Source organism: Schistocerca gregaria, chromosome 7, assembly GCF_023897955.1.
Source record: "Schistocerca gregaria isolate iqSchGreg1 chromosome 7, iqSchGreg1.2, whole genome shotgun sequence".
Classification (NCBI taxonomy): Eukaryota; Metazoa; Arthropoda; class Insecta; order Orthoptera; family Acrididae; genus Schistocerca; species Schistocerca gregaria.
In genome coordinates, this window is record NC_064926.1 from 545,167,346 (window position 1) to 545,185,732 (window position 18,387).

The 18,387-nt window shown below is 41.7% G+C and overlaps 1 protein-coding gene across 3 annotated transcripts in view; it reads right to left on the reverse strand.

Annotated features, from left to right (window-relative positions):
• The window catches only part of LOC126281327 (protein tramtrack, beta isoform-like), a 137,999-nt gene that overhangs the window by 93,999 nt on the left and 25,613 nt on the right, over positions 1-18,387 (reverse strand). For all 3 annotated transcript variants that reach the window (XM_049980184.1, XM_049980186.1, XM_049980185.1), the window contains exon 5: positions 10,059-10,316. In XM_049980184.1, coding sequence (XP_049836141.1) covers positions 10,059-10,316 — 258 coding nt within the window. The remainder of the gene's footprint in view (positions 1-10,058; positions 10,317-18,387) is intronic.

An 18,387-nucleotide genomic window follows, 5' to 3' on the forward strand; every position in this document is an offset into this window, starting at 1 on the left:
TAGACAGTTGTGACATCACGCTCTTTGAAAGCAGTTTGCTGTTACAAAGTACTGCATAGTCTTTGTCTACATCTACATCCATACTCCACAAGTCACCTGACGGTGTGTGGTGGAGGGTACCCTGAACACCTCTATCGGTTCTCCCCTTTATCCCAGTCTCGTATTGTTCATGGAAAGAAGGATTGTTGGTATGCTTCTGGGTGGGCTCTGATCTCTCTGATTTTATCCTCACGGTCTCTTCGCGAGATATATGTAGGAGGAAGCAATATACTGCTTGACTCCTCAGTGAAGGTATGTTCTCGAAACTTCAACAAACGCCTGTACTGAGCTACTGAGCGTCTCTCCTGCAGAGTCTTCCACTGGAGTTTATCTATCATCTCCGTAACGCTTTCACAATTACTAAATGATCCTGTAACGAAGCGCGCTGCTCTCAGTTGGATCTTTTCTATCTCTTCTATCAACCCTATCTGATACGGATCCTACACTGCTGAGCAATATTCAAGCAGTGGGCGAACAAGGGTACTGTAACCTACTTCCTTTGTTTTCAGATTGCATTTCCTAAGGATTGTCCTAAAGCCTATGATACACTTTGCTGTCGGCAGACATTTTTGCGCACTCTATGTTTTGTTGTTGTAAATGGAGCATGTTATTTGCAACTTAAGTTTTGAAACTTCCTGAGAAATGTGTGCCGGACCGAGACTCGAACTCAGGACCTTTGCCTTTCGCGGGCAAGTGCTCTACCAACTGAGGTACCCAAGCACGACTCACGCCCCGTCCTCACAGCTTTACTTCTGCCAGTACCTCGTCTCCTACCTTCCAAACTTTACATAAGCTCTCCGGCGAATCTAGCAGAACTGTAAAGTTTGGAAGGTAGGAGACGAGGTACTGGCAGAATTAAAGCTGTGAGGATGGGGCGCAAGTCGTGCTTGGGTCTTGGAGTGAACCAAAGCGATGTTATTTGGACATGCTGGAGATAGAGATGCCTCGCTCAGGCCACCCGAGGGCTACTACTGCAGTGGATGACCACCACCTACAGATTAGGGGTTAGAGGGACACTGACAGCAATGCCACCATGTTGAATAAAGCTTTTTGTGCAGCCACAGGACATCGTGTTACGACTCAAATTGTTCACAATAGGCTGCATGATGCACAACTTCACTCCCGACGTCCATGGCGAGATCCGTCTTTGCAACCACGACACCATGCAGCACGGTATTGATGGGCCCATCAACATGCCGAATGGACTGCTCCAGGATTGGCACCACATTCTCTTCACCAATGAGTGTTGCTTATGGCTTCAACCAGACAATCGTCGAAGATGTGTTGGCAGCAACTCAGTCAGGCTGAACGCCTTAGACACACTGTCCACCGAGTGCAGCAAGGTGGAGGTTCCCTGCTGTACTGCAGTGGCATTATGTGGGGCCAAAGTACACCGCTGCTGGTCATGGAAGGTGCCATAATGGGTGTACGATACATGAATGCCATCCTCCGACCGATAGGGCAACCATATCGGCAGCATATTGGCGAGGCATTTGTCTTCATGGACGACAACTGGCACCCTCATCATGCACATCTTGTGAATGAATTCCTTCAGGATAACGACATCGCTCGACTAGAGTGGCCATCACGTTCTCCAGACGTGAACCCTACTTAACATGCCTGGGATAGACTGAAAAAGGCTGTTTATGGACAACGTGACCCACCAACCATTCTGAGCGATCTATGCCAAATTGCCGTTGAGGAGTGGGATAATCTGGACCACCAATGCCTTGATGAACTTGTGGATAGTATGCCATGACGAATACAGGCACGCATCAATGCAGGAGGACATGCTACTGGGTATTAGAGGTACCAGTGTGCACAGCAATCTGGGCCACCACCTCTGCAGGTGTTGCTGTATGGTGATCAACATGAAATGTGTGGTTTTAATGAGCAATAAAAAGGGCAGAAATGATGTTGATAATGATCTCTATTCCAATTTTCTGTACAGGTTAAAGAACTCTCGGAACTGAGGTGACGCAAAACTTTTTTTGATGTGTGTACATGTGAATGACCTTCACTGAACATTCAACAAGCAGAAATAGTACTTTTTGTAGACAATACTGTTGTTGTTATTGCTGTTGCTGCGGTCTTCAGCCCGAAGACTAATTCGATACAGCTCTCTATGCTACTCTATCTTGTGTGAACCTCTTAATCTCTGAATAACTACTGCAACCTACTTCTTTCTGAATCTGCTTACTGTAGTCATCTCTTGGTCTGCTTCTATGATTTTTACCATTCCTACTTCACTCCAATATTAAATCTGTGATCCCTTGACATCTCTGAAAGTGTCCATCAACTGATACCTCCTTCTGGTCAAGTTGTGCCACAAATTTCTTGTCTCCCTTGCTATTCAATACCTCCTCACTAGTTAGGCAATCGACCCATCTAATTTTCAGCATTCTTCTGTAACACCACAATTCAAAAGCTCCTATTCTCTTTTTATCTAAACTGTTTATCGCCCACAGATCCTTCCATACATGACTCATTCCACATCATTTCGAAAAAAAGGTCATCCAAATGATCTACTGAACACGTAACGAACTAAAATTATGGCCGATTTAACAACTGTTTGAGTTAATGTAATCAGTGACATTGGTAAAGAAAACAAATCCAATAAGGTAAAATGGAATGTTTACAAAGAAACAAATATTTATGAATGAAGCAAACTAAAGAAAAATATTTTGCACAAAAACCAAAAGGAGCAATGGTTCCAATGAAGATGTGCAGCGATGTGTGAATAATGTTGTAAGATGAATAACCAAAATAAGGATTTCACAATAGTGGAGTTACGTTTGTTGATAAATGACTGAGGAAGGGTTGAAAAACGTCTAACATAAGTTCCTCATGGCAGAGTGTATGTTCCTCACACATGATGCAGATTTTGCTATAGCAAAAGTTAAAAAGAAAAATGCAAGTAGTCTGTTTACCTGGACTATGGTTGCACTTATAAAGAGAAAGAGCGTACACAATCCTTAAAGCCATCGAAATGAGAGCTATGCTTTTAAAGATTTTAGTAATCTAAATAAAATTATGGTACAATCCAGGATGAAATGTAACAATATTATGAAAAGGATAGTTGCTTCTCACAATATAGCGGAGATGCTGAGTCGCAAGTAGGCATAACAACAAGACTATCGGAAAGTAAGCTTTCTGCCAACCAGGTCTTCGAAGAAAATAAACCCAACACCACACACACACACACACACACACACACACACACACACACACACACACACACACAATGGAAAAAAAATTGTGTCAGTAGGTAAGGAGATAGTGTGCACTACACAGGCATTGGACTTTTCATTTTGCAGACATTGAGTGCATATTTTATTTCAATAGCATAGCTTACGGAAAAAGGGGAGAGGGAGAGGGGGGGGGGGGAGGGAGGGAGAGAGAGAGAGAGAGAGAGAGAGAGAGAGAGAGAGAGAGAGAGAGAGAGAGAGAGAGAGAGAGAGAGAGGGGGGGGGTGGGGGGGGGGACAGTATGAGAGGGAAAAGAATATGTCATATGCTATGCAATGTTATCTTTTCAACGATGGCAGGTTAATCAAGAAGTCGTTAATATGCTACTGTACTGCTCATATGTACCAGATGTTTTACAGAAATCCTAAAGCAGAGAGTGGAGACTGAGAAAGTTGACTGTGAAATGAATTTACACAGTAAGTATAGAAGAACACCTTTTCTGTCTCTTGTTGTTCATATTTCCTTTACTTCTACATCTACATCTACATCTACATCTACATCCATACTCCGCACGCCACCTGACAGTGTGTGGCGGAGGGTACCCTGAGTACCTCTATCGGTTCTCCCTTCTATTCCAGTCTCGTATTGTACGTGGAAAGAAGGATTGTCTGTATGCTTCTGTGTGGGCTCTAATCTCTCTGATTTTATCCTCATGGTCTCTTCGCGAGATATACGTAGGAGGGAGCAATATACTGCTTGACTCTTCGGTGAAAGTATGTTCTCGAAACTTTAACAAAAGCCCGTACCGAGCTACTGAGCGTCTCTCCTGCAGAGTCTTCCACTGGAGTTTATCTATCATCTCCGTAACGCTTTCGCAATTACTAAATGATCCTGTAACGAAGTGCACTGCTCTCCATTGGATCTTCTCTATCTCTTCTATCAACCCTACCTGGTGCGGATCCCACACTGCTGAGCAGTATTCAAGCATTGGGCGAACAAGCGTACTGTAACCTACTTCCTTTGTTGTCGGATTGCATTTCCTTAGGATTCTTCCAATGAATCTCAGTCTGGCATCTGCTTTACCGACGATCAACTTTATATGATCATTCCATTTTAAATCACTCCTAATGAGTACTCCCAGATAATTTATGGAATTAACTGCTTCCAGTTGCTGACCTGCTATTTTGTAGCTAAATGATAAGGGACCTATCTTTCTATGTATTCGCATCACATTACACTTGTCTACATTGAGATTCAATTGCCATTCCGTGCACCATGCGTCAATTCGCTGCAGATCCTCCTGCATTTCAGTACAATTTTCCATTGTTGCAACCTCTCGATACACCACAGCATCATCTGCAAAAAGCCTCAGTGAACTTCCGATGTCATCCACCAGGTCATTTATGTATATTGTGAATAGCAACGGTCCTATGACACTCCCCTGCGGCACACCTGAAATCACTCTTACTTCGGAAGACTTCTCTCCATTGAGAATGACATGCTGCGTTCTGTTACCTAGGAACTCCTCAATCCAATCACACAATTGATCTGATAGTCCGTATGCTCTTACTTTGTTCATTAAACGACTGTGGGGAACTGTGTCAAACGCCTTGCGGAAGTCAAGAAACATGGCATCTACCTGTGAACCCATGTCTAAGGCCCGCTGAGTCACGTGGACGAATAGCGCGAGCTGGGTTTCACACGACCGTCTTTTTCGAAACCCATGCTGATTCCTACAGAGTAGATTTCTAGTCTCCAGAAAAGACATTATACTCGAACATAATACGTGTTCCAAAATTCTACAACTGATCGACGTTACAGATATAGGTCTATAGTTCTGCACATCTGTTCGACTTCCTTTCTTGAAAACGGGGATGACCTGTGCCCTTTTCCAATCCTTTGGAACGCTTCGCACTTCTAGAGACCTACGGTACACCGCTGCAAGAAGGGGGGCAAGTTCCTTCGCGTACTCTGTGTAAAATCGAACTGGTATTCCATCAGGACCAGCGGCCTTTCCTCTTTTGAGCGATTTTAATTGTTTCTCTATCCCTCTGTCGTCTACTTCGATATCTACCATTTTGTCAACTGTGCGACAATCTAGAGAAGGAAGCACAGTGCAGTCTTCCTCTGTGAAACAGCTTTGAAAGAAGACATTTAGTAATTCGGCCTTTAGTCTGTCATCCTCTGTTTCAGTACCATTTTGGTCACAGAGTGTCTGGACATTTTGTTTTGATCCACCTACCGCTTTGACATAGGACCAAAATTTCTTAGGATTTTCTGCCACGTCAGTACATAGAACTTTACTTTCGAATTCATTGAAAGCCTCTCGCATAGCCCTCCTCACACTGCATTTCGCTTCGCGTAATTTTTGTTTGTCTGCAAGGCTTTGGCTATGTTTATGTTTGCTGTGAAGTTCCCTTTGCTTCCGCAGCAGTTTTCTAACTCGGTTGTTGTACCACGGTGGCTCTTTCCCATCTCTTACGATCTTGCTTGGCACATACTCATCTAACGCATATTGTACCATGGTTTTGAACTTGGTCCACTGATCGTCAACACTGTCTGTACTTGAGACAAAACTTTTGTGTTGAGCCACCAAGTACTCTGAAATCTGCTTTTTGTCACTTTTGCTAAACAGAAAAATCTTCCTACCTTTTTTAATATTTCTATTTACGGCTGAAATCATCGATGCAGTAACCGCTTTATGATCGCTGATTCCCTGTTCTGCATTAACTGATTCAAATAGTTCGGGTCTGTTTGTCACCAGAAGGTCTAATATGTTATCGCCACGAGTCGGTTTTCTGTTTAACTGCTCAAGGTAGTTTTCAAATAAAGCACTTAAAAATATTTCACTGGATTCTTTGTCCCTGCCTCCCAGTCTATATCCGGCAAATTAAAATCTCCACCCAGAACTATAACATGGTGGGGAAATCTACTCGAAATATTTTCCAAATTATTCTTCAGCTGCTGAGCCACAACAGCTGCTGAGCCCGGGGGCCTATAGAGACATCCAATTACCATGTCTGAGCCTTCTTTAACCGTGACCTTCACCCAAATCATTTCACAATTCGAATCTCCGTCAATTTCCTTCGATACTATTGCACTTCTTATCGCTATAAACACGCCTCCCCCTTCACTGTCCAGCCTGTCTCTGCGGTATACATTCCAATCTGAGTTTAGGATTTCATTACTGTTTACGTCTGGTTTCAACCAACTTTCTATCCCTAGTACTATATGGGTGTTATGACCGTTTATTAATGAGAGCAGTTCTGGGACCTTTCTATAGACGCTCTTGCAGTTTACTATTAGCACATTAATATTGTTATTCCCTGTTGCATTTTACGTACTCCTACCTTGCCGCGTCTCAGGTGGCGTCTTGTCGGGCATAGGGAGGGAATTCTCTAACCTAAAAAACCCCCATGTGCACTCCACACCTATTCCTCTACCCTTGTAGCCGCTTCCGGCGTGTAGTGCACGCCTGACCTATTCAGGGGGACGCTACATTTCTCCACCCGATAGCGGAGGTCGAGAAATTTGCACCCCAGCTCTCCGCAGAATCGTCTGAGCCTCTGGTTTAAGCCTTCCACTCGGCTCCAAACCAGAGGACCGCGATCGGTTCTGGGAACGATACTACAAATAGTTAGCTCTGATTCCACCCCGCGAGCGAGGCTTTCCGCCTTCACCAACTCCGCCAACCGCCTGTACGAACTGAGGATGACCTCTGAACCTAGACGGCAGGAGTCATTGGTGCCGACATGAGCAACAATTTGCAGTCGGGTGCACCCAGTGCTCTCTATCGCCACCGGTAGGGCCTCCTCCACATCTCGGATGAGACCCCCCGGCAAGCAGACAGAGTGAACACTGGCCTTCTTCCCCGACCTTTCCGCTATTTCCCTAAGGGGCTCCATCACCCGCCTAATGTTGGAGCTCATAATAACTAATAAACCCCTCCCCCCATGTGCCTGCTCAGACCTTGCTGAAGGAGCAGCCACATGTGCACTTACAGGCAGAGCGGGCGATGCCACACGGCCAGCCTCCACATTGACCCTCCGCCTCGTGCGCCGCGAACGCCGCTGAACCCGCCACTCCCCTTGGGGAGAGGGTGGCCCAACCGCGCCCGGTACCCGCGAAGATGTCTCGACAGCAGGGACAGTGGGTGAAGCATCTAACACCTGGGGTGCACCATGCGACGCACCAGACTCCCCACTGCCGCTACACTCCGAGGCAGCAGCCTGAAGACGGCTGACCGCGGCCATCAACACGCTCAGCTGTTCGCGAAGAGTGGCCAGCTCCTCCAGCGTCCGTACACAGCAGCCACACATCCTATCCATCTTAAGAAATCAATTTACTATAGAGTGTTAATAAACTTTTAAATAGACTGCTAATTCACTAAAGGCGGTTGATTATTGACTAAACTGTGATTGCTAACCACTTCTTGTAGAAAACAAGGAAAATAGCACTACCTGTCTCTGGACTGTATTCAAAACAAACACTAGCACTACTAGCACTATGGCTGACTAAAGGGACTCTCTGACTGTATTCTAAACAAACACGAGATCTATGGAACACGTAATAGCACTCTACTATTAAAGCTTCCTAAAAGCAAAAACACGCAGAAGAAGAAGTGACAAGTAAGAAAAATACAGTTAATACTTAAATTAAGGTAGCTCGCTGCACAACAGACGTGAAGTAAGAATTTTGTCAATTTATGTGACAAAGATTTGAGAGCTGATAGTAGACAATAATAGTTTCAAAATTAATTCCTGCAGCATCCTGGACGTTTTGCAGATGAAAGGACTGTTTAGTATTGTAACTGTGTGCCAATAATAAATTGATTACTAAAGATCAAAGAGCGAGTTTCATCAGCAAATTTGGTATCATGGACCCAAACAGACAGGCAGTATCGTCAGGTTCGAAAAAGAAGGGGACTGGACCCTCTGAGGCACTGTCGTTAGATTACATTTGTATGAAATCTGCAGTTCCGCCACAAGTGAGAAATGCGGAGATTGAGACAGGGTCATGAGTGGTGAGGTACAGTGTTGTAATTAAATGCAAATGTCCACTGTCAACCACCTACTTAATTTTCAATTCCTCAGATGTTTCCAAAATTAGTATTTGTTTTCTTTTCTGATGCACTAGTACACCTACTAATCTTTGGTTACACTACTGATGACAAGTTACTGGAAATAGTCACAACCAAAAAATATCAAAGAATAGCATCCACTGCTACCTTGTTTGTACAAAACGTACGTTCCAGTGTGATATTCATTGGGAGAATCATAAGGAAGTGCAACTAATTCATGAAATGAAGTGGTTTACAAAACACTCTTTCAAACAATTCTCAATAATTGTCCATCAGTCAGGGTGAGTCTTACCTGCTATCTCTATTGTTTTGTTTGATATTTTATAACACTGGCTACTGTCAAGTCAGAATTTCCTTTATTTTCTGCAAGATACGTTTTGGCAAATAATTCCAATTCTTCAGCGGTTTTATTTTTCATAGACTACGGCATTTTTAACTTGAGAATAGGAATTATTTCCCGAAATGTGCAAAGCAAAAAATAAATACAGGAAAATCGTGACTGGCAGCAGCACAAATCAATAAAAATAAAACTTATTAGCAGAGCAGATCTGAAGAAGAGCAGTGCATTTGGCATGGATTGGTTTAATAAATACATGAGTATTACAAAGGAGTACTACGAAGTTTACTGTTAAAATTATGAGATCATACTTAAGAAAGAGAGTCAGGCAATACATTACTTTCTCATACATACATGTTCTAACTAACAACAAGAAAAAATCAGGAAAATTAGAAAGTTCATACTGAGGTTTGGCAACAGTCAAGTCTGCTCACATCTCATACACAAACGGAAAAGGGGTGTGCCGCACAGTCCTATTGAAGGTGGTATGTATTTACCTTCCAACTGACCGACCCAGTCAGCTATAGTGTGAACTGAATCACACTGCAACTTGAGATTTCCACATTAACAAGTTATTGCTAATGTACGAGGGCCTTTTTTATTCTTCAACTTCCAATAGGCTATAAATAAAAGACACATCCATAAAACAATTATTTTATTACCAAAAGTTTTGTGCACTTATGATTACTTTTCAATATAATAACTGTAAAGATTGAGACATTTATCATATCTGTGGACACGCTTTGCAATACCCTCTTCAAAAAATGTTGCCGCAAATGAGCACTGATGTTGTTTTGAAGATCTTTGTTGGTTTGAAAGTGCTGCCCTCCTAGCCACGTCTTCAGTTCAGGGAAAAGGTGAAAGTCACTGGGTGCCAGGTCACGACTGTACAGCGGATGATCGAAGACGACCCATTGAAATTGTTCAAGGAGTTGTTGGGATGTGCCAGCAGTGCGTGGACGAGCGTTGTCATTGATCAACACAAATTCCTGAAGTCAAATGCAAATTTGGTCATTAAAACAAATAAAGAGGAATGCTGAATGAGGACTTGGGTAGGAGAGCAGCACTTTCAAACCAACGAAGCTCTTCAACGTCAATGCACATTTGCAATCATTGGCAGCAACATTTTTGGAAGGGGGTACTGCAAAGCTTGTCTAAAGGGAAAATAAATTTCTCAATCTTTTAGGTGGTTATGTTGAAAAGTAACCATTAGTGTACAAAACTTTTGGTAATAAAATAATTGTTTTCTATTACTTTTTCTTTTATTTATAGCCAATCACAGGTTTGGGGGGGGGGGGGGGGGAGAAAAAAGAAGAAGGCCCTCGGGGGGTTCTTATTCTGATACTCACCCAACACCTATTAGTGACACATTCCAAAATTCATGCTCCTAGGTTATTAAAGTTATCACACTTACTGGCGATTCCGAAATCCTACGTCGTTTTCTCCGCTGACTCGCGGGGCTACCAGTGACCTCTGTCTCCAGCGAATGCTGCCCGGACTGAGGAGAGTCGGCCTGCGGCATCACGACAGAGAGTGGCACTGCCTGCTGCTGGCCCTGGGGTTCCGCATTGTGTATGTCGCCCTTCTCGTACTTGTTGCGTACGTTTGAAAGTCCCTTCACCTGCAGCATTTCTGCAGCAGCAAGAAGGCCGTCTAGCTCCGTCTCTAGAACCTGGAATGTAAAGTGCTCTAATAAGGCCGGACACTACCAGATGACACATAAAAAAAAAGTCTACAAACTACAGTGATGATAAAATATATTCAACTAAGCTGTGGGGAAAATAGCATCTTCTGAGCATTCTGCTGTACAGGCTGTCATTTGTTGGGTTAAAATCCTATTTTGCATCCCTAACGAACAGTTTAATTTGTGTAGCCTTCCTTTTCTTTTTCTTAAGTAACAATGAGTGATAGGTTCCAACACCTCGGTTCCAATAAGGCAGTACATCACAGAAACATATTAATTATTTAATAGCATCCATGTAGTTTGAGTAATACACTGAAACCAATGAAATAATATGCATTCATATAGCACTGTTCTGTAAGTATTTTATGATGTCATTGAAATCCTCTGAGTTTTGGTTTATTCAAGATTCATTGCAGATTCAAAATACTGTACGAGATCTGTTCAAAAAATTCCAGAACATTCGTAATTTTGTGTCAATGGTTTGATGGAGTGAAATGTAGTTAGCATTCCTGCACACATCTATGTTTAATGTGTTAACTGTTGAAAGTTACATTGTTGCATGTCTGCTTGTTACTGTTTAGAGATGAATCATTGTGTAGTGTTAGAGAAGCAACGTATCTGCATTAAATGTTGCATGAAACTCAACGAAACCTTTACAGAGGCACACCAAATGATGCAGGAAGCCTATGGTGATGAGTGCTTAAGCCGTACCAAGTGTTATGAATGGTATGCAGGAAGCCTATGGTGATGAGTGCTTAAGCCGTACCAAGTGTTATGAATGGTTCACACGGTTCAAAAATGACCGGATGGAAGTTAAAAGATGACCCTAGTTCAGGATGCCCTTTGACATTTACTGATGATGCTCATGTCAGGAACATCAATGAAATTGTGTGTGCCAATCAAAGACTGATTGTCAGAGGGATTGCAGAGGAAAGTAAGATTTCAACTGCACCATGTCATGAAATCTTGACACAGCATCTTGGAATGCACTGTGTTGCCACAAAGTTAACCTCACTGATCACGAGCCAAAACCAGACAGACATTCACCTCGCAATCTGTGAAGAGCTTTTGGATCATGCAAATGAGAACAAGATGTTCCTTAAGAACTGGTGATGAAACATGGGTCTATGGTTACCATGTTGAGACCAAGGTTCAATCTTCACAATAGGTTTGGAAAGGTACTCCAAGACCAAAAAAAGCTCGGCAGGACTTTGAAGGTTTAGTTCATTACGATTTCATGCCACAGGGACAAACTATTATCGATGGTACTATCAGGATGTGTTGCAACACCTGCGAGAAAATATGAGAAGGAAACAGCCTGAAATGGGGCGAGACAATTCATGGCTATAGCATTACAGTAACACACCCACACATTCATCCCTGTTGGTGCACGACTATTGCACAAAAAACAAAATCATCACCCCCCCCCCCCCCGCCCCCCTCCAAAGCTGAAAATCCCATTGAAAGGATGAAGATTTGTAACAACAGACGAGATGAAAAAGAATTTGCAGTTGCTTCATGTGATCCAGCATGAGGCGTACCAAGACTGCTTCCGGAAGTGGAAGCGGTGTTGGGAGCAGCGTATCAATTGTGGAGAAAATATTTCATTTCGAAGGAGCCATGCACAAGTAAAAGCTAAGTGTAGAAAAATTTTGTGGACAAAGTTATAGAATTTTTTGAACAGACCTTGTATTTGTGAATCCTTCAACAAATGCAAGTTCACATTTGAAGACTTTAGTGCTTAAACAAGTAAGACAAAGGCTGCTTTTGAAAATATCCTCACACTGGAATATAGAGTGCACAACTCATGGCTACATTGAACAAATCTGGTTCTGTTTCCAAAACAACAAATGTGTCTTTGTCTTTGTGAAGATAGTATTCCTCTCAATAGCAATTCATGTTTACAATGACAACGATATTTTCATCACTGAAATCTAATACAAAAATGCTTATTGGTGAAACTGAAATATTTACAGTATATCTGGGCAAAATAAATAAATAAATAAAAATCCTACATTTCTTCTCAGGGTTCCAAGAAGACAGTTAGGTAAAAATAGCCATGTACGATGGACACTCCAAAAGAAAAGCACACTATTTTTGTAAAAATACAGTTTTCATTCTGCATGTGTAAAAGTTTTACAATGTGTACATACACCCTTCCCGCTTGTTTTCAAACTTAGTTCAATCTGTTCCTGAGTGGTGTCGTCACAGCATGTCTTCAAGATGGCTGCTATACTTGACGTTCGTCAGAAGCAACATGCTGTTATAGAATTCCTGTGTTGTGAAAATGAGACAGTGGGAAACATCCACAAGAGGTTGAAAAAGGCGTATGGAGATGCTGCTGTCGATCACAGTACAGTAGTCGGTGGGCAAGCAGGTTACGTGATGAAAGCGGGCACGGCAATATTGAGGATTGTCCTCGCAGCGGCAGGCCTCGTACTGCACACACTCCAGACAATGTGCAGAGAGTTAACGAATTGGTGACTGCTCACAGACGCATCACAGTGAATGAATTGTCACACTAGGTTGGGATAGGGGAAGGAAGTGTTTGCAGAATACTGAAAGTGTTGGCATTAAAAAAGGTTTGTGCCGGGTGGGTTCCCAGGATGTTGACAGTGGCTCACAAAGAAACAAGAACAACGGTATGCAGTGAACTTTTGGAACAGTACGAGAATGGTGGTAATGAATTTCTTGGAAGAATTGTGACAGGTAAAGAAACATGGCTCCATCCTTTTTCACCAGAGACGAAGAGGCCATCAGTGGAGTGGCATCATGCAAATTCACCCAAGAAAAATAAATTCAAAACCATACTTACAGGAAAAGTAAAGGCTACGGTGTTTTTCGATTCCGAAGGACTCTTGCTTGTGGTCATCATGCCAAGTAGAACCATCATAAATTCTGATGCATATGTGACGACACTGAAGAAACTTCAAGCTTGACTGAGTCGTGTTCAAGCACATCGGCAAAAGCAGGATGTTTTGCTGTTGCATGACAATACACAGCCACATGTCCGTCAAAAAACCAGGGAAGCAATCACAAAACTCGGATGAACAACACTGAAACACCCGCCTTACAGTCCTAGCCTGGCTTCATGTGACTATCATCTCTTTGGGAAACTGAAAGACTCTCTTCGTGGAACAAGCATTAGAAAATTGTAGCGAAATGCAGGAAGATCTGCAGCGGATAGGCACTTGGTGCAGGGAGTGGCAACTGACCCTTAACATAGAAAAATGTAATGTATTGCGAATACATAGAAAGAAGGATCCTTTATTGTATGATTATATGATAGCAGAACAAACACTGGTAGCAGTTACTGCTGTAAAATATCTGGGAGTAAGCGTGCGTAACGATTTGAAGTGGAATGATCATATAAAACTAATTGTTGGTAAGGTGGGTCCCAGGTTGAGATTCATTAGGAGGGTCCTTAGAAAATGTAGTCCATCAACAATGGAGGTGGCTTACAAAACACTCGTTCGACCTATACTTGAGTATTGCTCATCAGTGTGGGATCCGTACCAGACCTGGTTGACGGAGGAGATAGAGAAGATCCAAAGAAGAGCAACGCGTTTCGTCACAGGGTTATTTGGTAACCGTGATAGCGTTACGGAGATGTTTAACAAACTCAAGTGGCAGACTCCGCAAGTGAGGCGCTCTGCATTGCGGTGTCGCTTGCTGTCCAGGTTTCGAGAGGGTGCGTTTCTGGATGAGGTATCGAATATATTGCTTCCCCCTACTTATACCTCCCGAGGAGATCACGAAAGTAAAATTAGAGAGATTTAAGTGCGCACGGAGGCTTTCAGACAGTCATGCTTCCCGCAAACCATACGCGACTGGAACAGAAAAGGGAGGTTAAGGCAGTGGTACGTAAAGTGCACTCCGCCACACACCGTTGGGTGGCTTGCGGAGTATAAATGTAGATGTAGACAAGGTTTGAAAATGATGACTTCCTTGTGCACACTGCCAAACAGTGGCTCCAACAGGTTGGTTCAGAATTGTACTGGGCGGTTATACAGATGCTGGTTCCAAAATGGTGTAAGGCAGTTGAGAGGGATGGATTTATGTGGAGAAATGAAAATATCGTTCCAATAGGATATATCTACACACTGAAAAACTTTCAAACATGTAGAATAAAGGATGGATAAAAAAAAATAGTGTGAATTTCTTCCTCACACTTCTATGAATGTATAGTTAAATCGTGTTGTGCATAAAATGTACTAATCTGCACGTTTCTTACCAGTTAGCTTCTTTCTAAATTCTTCTCATGCTTACAAATTGAAAACATTTTCTGAAATATTTGCTTGTGCATTCTCCTTGGCTTCATCTGGGTTTATTGCATTTTTCATGCTCACCACATTACCAGTTATTACAGTCAGAACACTATCAGACCAACTGAACTCCGTAACTAACTTAATTTTTTCACCAAGTATGAGGACATGTAAGAGATATTACTTCCTTCATAGATACAACTCAGTAACAGTACAGTTACGTTAAATATTATCCATCCCTAATTTATAGCACAACCCATCAAATGCATATATATGGTTTACAATCAAAGTGTTCATCAAGTCATACAATAGTGAAAATATAGGAGTTTGGCCAGCTTTCATAATTATGGACTTCACACCAAATGCCTCATAGACAGCTGTACTGCACCAAACCACTTACATGTATTTGTTTCCAAAGGCTTCCTTGAGAAGCAGCATTAGGCAACAACTAAAAGAAAATGGGGAAAGATATGCAAAAAGTTTACAAGGGAAGTAAATTACAGAAAATCATAGCTGCATCAGTACTGATGGACTTGTATCTATCATCAGCAAAATATTGTTTTCCAAATGTGTGGTACTTGCTATAACAATACGAGTAAAGATAGAAGTAATGGAACTTGAATAGGGTATTTGCCTCTATTGGTTTCAGTAGAGAGATCGATCTTTCGGTCCAGGCTGTACATTTATATATAATATTGCTTGAATAAAGGCTGGGCGAGTGTAAAGCTTAAAGCTATCGTTAAAAACGCGATTTGTTACGATTTGGTTGCTCATAATAATAATAACATGCTTTTGAATACAATTAAAATATAACGGCAATGCCTGTTTAGTGTTATTGGAAATAATATGTAGTAAATTTATGAGTAAATAAAATATATAATAAATTAATGAGTAAGGTAGCCGCTCATATAAGAAGAGGTAAAATTGGGCATATTGAGGCGTTTTGCTTTATATCGACGAAGCTGATGATACGGCGTCGTTTTTTTCGTTTACTCTTATAAATAAACAAGTAAAGAAGTGCTAATTGTGCTTAGTGAAAAAATATAGGGGCGAGTTTTAAATAACTACGGTACACAATCAGACTAACAAATGAACATTTAGTTACACGAAATCGCGGATAGTGAAGTGTAGTCATTAAATTGAGTACACCTACAGGGTGATCAATTCCGGGATAAATCTATACGCGTCTCAAAGGGACGCGGTATTGAGACCCCCCCCCCCCCTCACTCCGGGGAGAGCAGGCTCCAGTTTATGAAAAGGAGAAAAACTGTATCATTATCATTGACTGTTGGTGTCGAGCAACCAAAACTGTTCATCAAAGGGTTTCGATGGAACTTGGGAGTTAGGGTTCAGGCACTCGCATATACTCCACATCAGAGTGTGAATGAGTAGTGAATGCAAAATAAAACTGTGAACAAAGTTACGGTAAATAAAACAGAAGAAACAAGACAGTTTGGTCGTATCTGTTGTTATTCCATGAACTGCAACATTTCTTATCGTTGTACGAAGCCTTTATAGACGATCGTTATGGCAATTTGCTTTGAAGGGATCTCGTTACAAGTTAAGTTTTGGGGACCTGGTCAAGAGGGGGTAGTCCGTAGATCCTAACTACTGCAGCTATTCTGAAATCAGGTGCTACTGTGACCGTTGTGTGTTGTCAATGACTTAAGGTTACTATATCTCATGCTCTAAGAACAACGCGCCTTTCCATTTGGTATAACAGTGCCTCACGGTAACAACGACAACGCCGACAACGAAGGGAGATATGGTAGATTGCCTCATCTACTTACATTTTGATAGGAGGTTATGTAGTTTTCTTTTCCCCCAAGTGATCCTGGCGATCATTCAATGCACTGAAATCCTAAATCTCGAGGTTCGGGGTGATTTTCAATCAAAACAAATTTCTGAAAATGGGAATATTTGCATTATTTCATGATTACAGTTTACTAGGAATAGGACGATTTCTAAGCCTTCAAGGGGCTTACACACCTTCAGTTCAGCTGTAATACATACAGGATGCCCAGAAATGAATGCACTACATTTTTTTTGTGGCGCAATCATGGGGTGCGGGAGTTGGGCATTAGCTTTCCAGTGATAGGTTACTCAATTTCTTCCATGTGCTCAGAGGGTTAGGATGGCTTCTTCTGTGAACCTCAATGAAGTGCTCGCATTGAATTCACAATCGAGAAAACTTTGGAGCAATGCAATCTGATAAAAGTTTTATGTGAAATAAAACACTGGAAAATTCAGGATGGAATGTAACAATATTATGAGAAGGATAGTAGCTACTCACTACATAGTGGAGATGCTGAGTTGCAGATAGGCACAACAAAAAGAATGTAACAAAATAAATAAGCTTTCGGCCAGCAAGGCCTTTGTCAAAAATAGACAACAAACACACACACACACACACACACACACACACACACACACACACACACACACACACACGACCAGTCTGCGGCAGCTGAACCCAAACCATGTTTTATGAGAAGCTCATCAAGATGCTGCTGAAACTTTGAGATTGCTGAACGAGGCCTTCAGGTACGATTGCCTTTCCAGATCACAGTCAAAAAGGTGACACAAGATGTTTAGAGAAGGTTGGGAAGAGGTTGCAGACGAGGCCCAAGCATTGTGAACAGACAACCATCTGACTTGTGCACACATTGACTGAATTCAGACCACTGAATGATTGTCTCCTTGATGTTGGAATAATTGGACTTGCCAAAAATGATTTTTCACAAGATTCTATCAGAAGACTTTCCCATACGAAAGGTTTGCACAAAACTTGTGCAGAGAGCTTTGGCATCAAATCACGCAGGTCACGTCACCCATCATCTTAGATTTTCATGAAACTTTGCATATTTGCTTATACTTATAACATAAGAACTTGTGCAAAATCTTTTTGCTTTCAGGATCAAACATTTCTTATATCGAATATTAAATGTAGCAATATTCTGATAACAGAGCTCTGCAAGAATGTCAAAATGGGTAAGAGAAGCACACACTTAACAGACATGTAATTATTTAAGCAGTAAAGTTACAGAGAACAATACAAAAAAAAATTAATATGTTTCACTTTCCAATTTCCGGAATTAAGTACAGACACATTGAAAAATGCTTATATCATATTTCTCCAACCTGGTGGGAGCTTGTAATTGATCTTAAACAATTCTCAAGACAGTATACATTTTAATAAAATAAAATTATTAATGGGTTTTCTACAAGTGGATACACAAATAAATCTGAAATCACAATACTTTGTGTTGTGATGAAAAATATAATTCTAATTAAGATCACCATACGTGACACCCACTGCTTCAGATTTTCATGAAACTTTTTCTACTTGTTACTTTCTGCATGGTAATAGTCCAGTGCAAAATTTCTCGACACTGAAGTTTGTCATTTGGATAGCATTACTTCAAACAAAAATAATAGTAACAAAAAGTATCTTATTCTCAACACATCACTGTCATATTTCTCCAGATGTCACAGGCGGGGTGTATCTTTACTGAAAAAAAAATTTATAACTATTCTTGACATATGGAAATATAGAAAGTCAACTTCAGTTGTTGTGGTCCAAACAATGACTTTTAAATATGTAAAACACTTTCTGACAGTTGATACAAGATTCATTTTTATCGAAACTCTGAAGGGACAGGGGGTGGGGCGGGGGGGACGAAGAAGAAGAAGAAGAAGAAGAAGAAGAAGGAGGAGGAGGAGGAGGAGGAGAAGGAGAAGAGGCACCCTGGGATTTGATAGATATTGGATGTATGTTCATTTAACGTATGTCT